Source organism: Antedon bifida, chromosome 6, assembly GCF_963402885.1.
Source record: "Antedon bifida chromosome 6, ecAntBifi1.1, whole genome shotgun sequence".
In the NCBI taxonomy this organism is placed as follows: Eukaryota; Metazoa; Echinodermata; class Crinoidea; order Comatulida; family Antedonidae; genus Antedon; species Antedon bifida.
The window spans coordinates 10,579,019-10,584,714 of record NC_136231.1 but is presented as its reverse complement, the minus strand read 5'-3'; the positions used below and the strand labels follow the sequence as shown (position 1 = coordinate 10,584,714).

The window sequence follows — 5,696 nt, the reverse complement described above, 5'->3', positions numbered from 1 at the left end:
ATGACGTGGACTGGAAAAAGTAGCAGTCGTCTTATGTGCCCACACTAAATATACTTTTTAAACAAATTATAAATTATGTAAACAGATATCATAACATATTTTTGCACAGAAAATAATACTTTACTTCTAGAATATTATTTCTTGAATTAAAATTTACACAAATACTTTATTTCCATAATTTTAAACAAAAAATATAAAATTATTTTTGACGCAACATAAGTAGGAGCAGACGACGACATCCCAGCAACCGTCGGCCAATTAGAGAGTAAAGTATGGAATCCCATCCCGTTGTCATCATATAATATGGATGGCTCTTCCCGTTGTTAAGAGAGAGAGCCCACCGTACCACACCACCACCCCACCACCCAATGTCTACTAGAGTACCCTTACTCAATACAAAATGGTCCCTCTTACAAATACAATGCCATAAATTACAAATAGGAAATAAATTGCATCAAGGCCAATGTTGTTAACAATTGTTTTTTTTATTGATGAAAAACACAGCATACTGTATGGGAGGGCACTTTTTAAAAATCTTTTTTCTTGTAAATGGGTAGGCCTAGAGTGTAGAGGATCGAAGAGAAGAGACGGGCCTATCGCATATCAATACGCCAACTCGTTGACTAAATAACATACGAGGCCTCCTACTAGAGGCGAGGAGAGGCCTATTATATTAGTGTTATTAGGAAACAACTGTAACTTATTTTGACATTTACAAGCAATAATACTATTAATAATTATAAAAAATAAGATGGTGTTTACGTTTAACATGTAACATTTGGTGAGTTAAAGGCCTAGTCTAGCTATATAGGCCTATGCTATGTAGGCTAGTAGGCGGTCCCTAGGCCTAGGCCCTAGTATGTATTTGTAGAAAACAGAAAGGAGGGGCTCTAGCGTAGCTAGGCTAGGCCACCTAGGCCTAGGTAGGCTACCTAGCTAGGCCTACGCTTAGAGCCCTCTTAGGGGTAACAGTGCATTTCGGCCGCCAATCATTTCGGCCGCCGATTATGGAACGACCAAATTCATGAACTCCAAAAAGGACAAAATATGGCATGATCATTTTGGCCGCCAGAAATAACTGTCAGTGTCTGTACAGAAGAACAGTGAAAAGGGTATAAATCGCACAATATGGGTTAGGACATTTTTTTTTTGCCGTTTGTATAGATTTAAAGTTATATTATTTTACCGTCTAAATAAATTAGTAAAAATGAATATTTTAATTAATGTTTTTTTTTTAAATGTTTTATTTACAGTTCTTGAAAAAGATGTGCATATCAATTTTATTCCGTAAATAAGCAACACATGCTGTGTACACCTAAACGCGGCCTAATTGTGCAAAAATCACTATTTTCAGCATATTTTTTAAAGTTTTCTCCACTAATGATCGTTGGATTTACCTGGTTCAAACGGTAAAATGTGTATAAAAAATAACCAAACCTCAGAGGTTCACAAGACAAACATATACACAAGATGATCTACATAAACAAAGTCTTATTACAAGTCACATCACTGAAATATGTGTTATCTCGTCGGAAAATCCAGTTTTTAATCACAATTTTGCTACCTTTTACAGTGTAGCCACCCATAATTTGTAGGGTCCATGCACTTCAAACCATTGTAGTTTGAAAACTACTGTTGGGATTTCACTTGTTGAAGCGGAATTAGATTTCTAAATATATTCATGTAAATGATATAAAACCTATTTCTATTGGTTGAGAAATGACGTTGGAAAAATGCATTAACTAAAGTTAATAAATTAATTTAAAAATAATGGAATAAAAAAATGAATATAATACCATAATATATAAAAAATAAAGTAAAAATGATGAACAGAAAAAAGTACAGTTGCAGGGCATAGAACGAAAAAGATGACAAAATGAATAATTGAATAGCAATTCAATGGATCACTACATACATTTTCAACTTCAAGAAAACTATTTAATGCAATAAAATTGTATGCTTGCGATAATCAAATGTTTTGGATATTTGTTTTTTGTCATTTTTCAAAAATACAAAATTCTTTCAAAACACAAGCGGCACAAAAATTAGGGAAGGGAGGCGACGCTTAACAGGTATACTTTTTTGGCCTTATTTTTTTATTTTTAAAACCAAAAACAACAGCAGAAACAAAGTCGGCATGTTTTCTGAAATGAAGAAATAGGTCTAGGACAGTTTTGTCCACCATTGTATTATTACAATTTAAAATCGAGAATTGTGTTGATTACAGTAAAATATTTGTTTTTTCTCAGAGACTTGGTAAATATACTTGAGTAAGAATGGTTTATGAAAAGATGCTAGAAAAAAACAAAGATGTAAACAACTCATTAACAATTGACAGCAAACAGAAGAATGGTTTAAAGGTTGATAGTGATACTGAGGTGGATGGGGAAGGTTATCTAGAGGAGGAAGGTGAAGGAGGAGATAGTGGTGGAGAAGACGAAACTACAAACCGTGAGAGACCCACATCATCACCAGCAAAAAAGAAAAAGAGGAAAAAAAAAAAGTAATCATTTTATACCACACATAACTAATATGTATGTTTTTTAGCAGGCGATTATTGGTACTGTATGATTTATAATTTGTACAGTATGTGTGTTTCTGTAGAAATTGTGGCATTTGCGTAGATGACTCACATGGGTAGCTAAGCATTACCTTCATTTCTAGTTTCTACCAAAGTATAACAGCGATAGGAAGTTCCATTTTCAGACTATATACAGTACAGTATGTACAGTGCCACACAAAGTACAAATGTTTCAGAAGATCTGAATAAAATGTGTCAAACATTGTTTTTTAGGTTTTTTTGTAATCATGGTATTTCCAATAAGACAGCTGTATATCAAAGAGATTAATAATTCACTGATAATATTTCATTTGTAGCCATATTAATGGGGCTCCTTATACCCAAAATATATGAGGTCAGAGGTCAACTTTTGAATGGCCTCAAATTTTAAAAGTTTTTTGCCCGAGTTGCCGTACCAAATTTTATGCTTCTAACCAAGTGTCGACCCTTTATTAAAACTAGCAGTAACCCGTGCTCCGCACGGTCTTTGTCGGCTTAATTGTATGGTATATACTAATTCGCATGGGATGAGTAAGTATCATATAAGCGCACTCTTCCCTCATAAAAAGCCATGGATTTTGTTATACACCAAGTATTCCTTCACTTTTAAGTAACTATGAGCTACAAAATGAAAGCAATACAATATAATGTGTGAATAAGATGATGCGCGCAATAACATAATGAAAGTATAAAATGGCAAACTATATTATTTTGGTTGTTTTTCGTGGTGTATTATTTATTTTATACATTGAAATGAAATTAAAAAGTGAACAAAAATGGAACGGAATACATATTAATCTAGGATGCACCTCAGAAAGTGCATGAGATTAAAACATTTTAATTATTGGAATAAATCAACACAAGAAGTAGTCGAAATTTGATGATGCGCTCGGACACAAACTTTTTGGGTGTTTTTTCGTTAATATTGATATATCCATTTGGATTCGTTTTATGTGTTTTTTTTTGTTTTTTTTACTTTTTTTTTTGTTTACATGTTTTTATTATTTCATAGTTTATTATATTTTGCTATTTTTGTGTGTGTGTGAGGTTTCATATTCCGTTTGCCAGTTTTGTAATGAGATTATTAGATTAAGGTCTAGTTTTGATTTTTAGCTTTAAGCATGTCGCGGATTCGACCTCGAACGTACTAAACATTGATATCAATGGTCACGGCGATTTACTCACTGAGCCATACCGTGATTTACAAAAATCATTCTGTTCAAACAATAGGTGTAATTAACTTCAACGACGCGATCATTCGATATGGTTGACTTGTTTTGGCGGCCTGGCATGGTATTTGTAGATCTGGCCATGGCGGTACACAAAGAGGAGTTTGCGTAGTTTATACAGTGACGTAACACGGTCGCTGAGACGCCAAATTACTGCTATTTTTTTACTTTTTTAGTGTTTATCCTTAAAATTCAGGAAAGTGACATAGTCTATCGTGTATCAGTAAACATCAGTGTGTCAAATGTGAGCACGTACCATTCAGTGGTTTTGGAGTAGATACGTAAAATAAAAAAAATTAGTAGCATTAATATATAGATGGTACTTTCATTGTCTTTGTGTCGTCAAATAATGAACGATATAAAAACTTAAGTAAATAATTCATTCATAGTAATAATACATTATTGTTAGAACCCAGAAAATATATCAAGTTATCTACTCACAGTATTGGCAAAAATTCACAACTTCACAAATACGATATATAACAATAACATATCTTACTTGAACAACTAAAAATACTTCTGCCAAAACAACGCTCATGTAGCCTATTCAATATAATAAATAAATCATTTTGTTTGACAAATCCAAAAGAAATTACTCACATTCTTTAGCTTTCGCCATCTTGGCTGATGGCTTGATCACAATTAGTGATCCGGTCCACTGCTACTTCCTGGAAATCTGTTGTTATTGTTTCTAGGTGACGTCATACTTTTTCGTAGCAATGATGTGTATACGTGATCGAGATATACAGCCCCTTCGTCGCAGTTGATTGCGTTAGCCCCCCCTCTTTCTGATTTGGATTGCCTCTCTGATTCTACGCTTGAATGGGTTAGAGTCTCTGTCAAGAATTTTGGCCCCCTCCCAATCGATGATGTGGTTTTCTTGAGCTGCATGGTCTGTGAATGCTTCACCTGATATGTAAATACATATGAATACAAGTGAACAATTGCAATGCAACATAATGCGCCACCAATAATGACTTAATAAAAGAAACTTAAGAAACTTTCCGATCCATCATGTCCAGTAAATGTATGTGTGTATTTTTTTTTATTTCACAGATTTATGGGAATTTGTTTAGCTAACTGCAAGTATGACAGCGGTGAGTGTTAATAACTTAACATTTTAGTTATACCAAACATACAGAGTAATAAATAAACATATTGTACCATATGAATATTGTTTTTTATTTTTCTCTATTGATAAAAAACAATTTACAGCAAAACTACTAAGTTACTTGGCATTTATAGAAAATTATTATTATTATTTATATTATTATAATAATATTATTATTTAACATTAAAAAAATATTATTCCCTTTTTTTATTTATTTATTGCCTAATTCACTTTCATTGTACTTTGACACTTCAATCTAATACATCCCATTTACACTGCCAAGCACAGTAAACGGATTCAGCAACACAGGTTGCATGTATTTACACTGCCAAATGCCAACCTATGTAAATGTTCTTGATTAATTGAAATATCGCCCTTTCACGCATAAAAAAGCACCGTAGTAGCTCATTATACCTCCACAGTTTTGTTTTAATGGCAATAAAAAAAAGCTACATTTTGTCTACTGAAAAATATATCTTGAAATAAAAAAAATGACACATTTACCATATGTTTTTTATTATTTTATATACTAAGAATACAAAATCAGTATTTCGCTCATTGCATGTGAGCTATGCACCACAGCCACTAACTGGCCTTAGTGCCGTAGAATTTTCACCACAATAAAAACCACCAAATGGCGAAAATATAAATATAAATTTTCAACAATGAATTTGAGGCAGATGTTCCACCGGCGAACTAGCTACACTAATAAATAAAGAAAAAAACTAGACTACGCCTGGGCCTACGTTCAGTTGAAAAAAAAGAAATGCTGATAGTATCGTACCATATTTTGTTT

At 33.0% G+C, this 5,696-nt stretch overlaps 2 protein-coding genes across 8 annotated transcripts in view; both read left to right on the top strand.

The window, feature by feature from the left end:
• Nucleotides 1–5,696, top strand: part of LOC144845548 (peroxisomal multifunctional enzyme type 2-like) — a 254,730-nt gene that overhangs the window by 152,452 nt on the left and 96,582 nt on the right. The window lies entirely within an intron of this gene.
• The window catches only part of LOC144845544 (tubulin polyglutamylase ttll6-like), a 28,221-nt gene continuing 23,069 nt past the window's right edge, over nucleotides 545–5,696 (top strand). For 3 of the 7 annotated variants that reach the window (XR_013612564.1, XR_013612563.1, XM_078702944.1), the window contains exons 1-3: nucleotides 548–781; nucleotides 2,250–2,503; nucleotides 4,846–4,886. Coding sequence is in view for 5 of the 7 variants with exons in the window: in XM_078702944.1 (XP_078559070.1) it covers nucleotides 2,277–2,503; nucleotides 4,846–4,886 (268 nt within the window). In the remaining 2 variants the exon portion in view is untranslated. Of the gene's footprint in view, nucleotides 782–2,249; nucleotides 2,504–4,845; nucleotides 4,887–5,696 lie in introns of all 7 variants that reach the window. The other 4 variants (XM_078702947.1, XM_078702946.1, XM_078702945.1 and 1 more) reach the window with 3 other exon arrangements.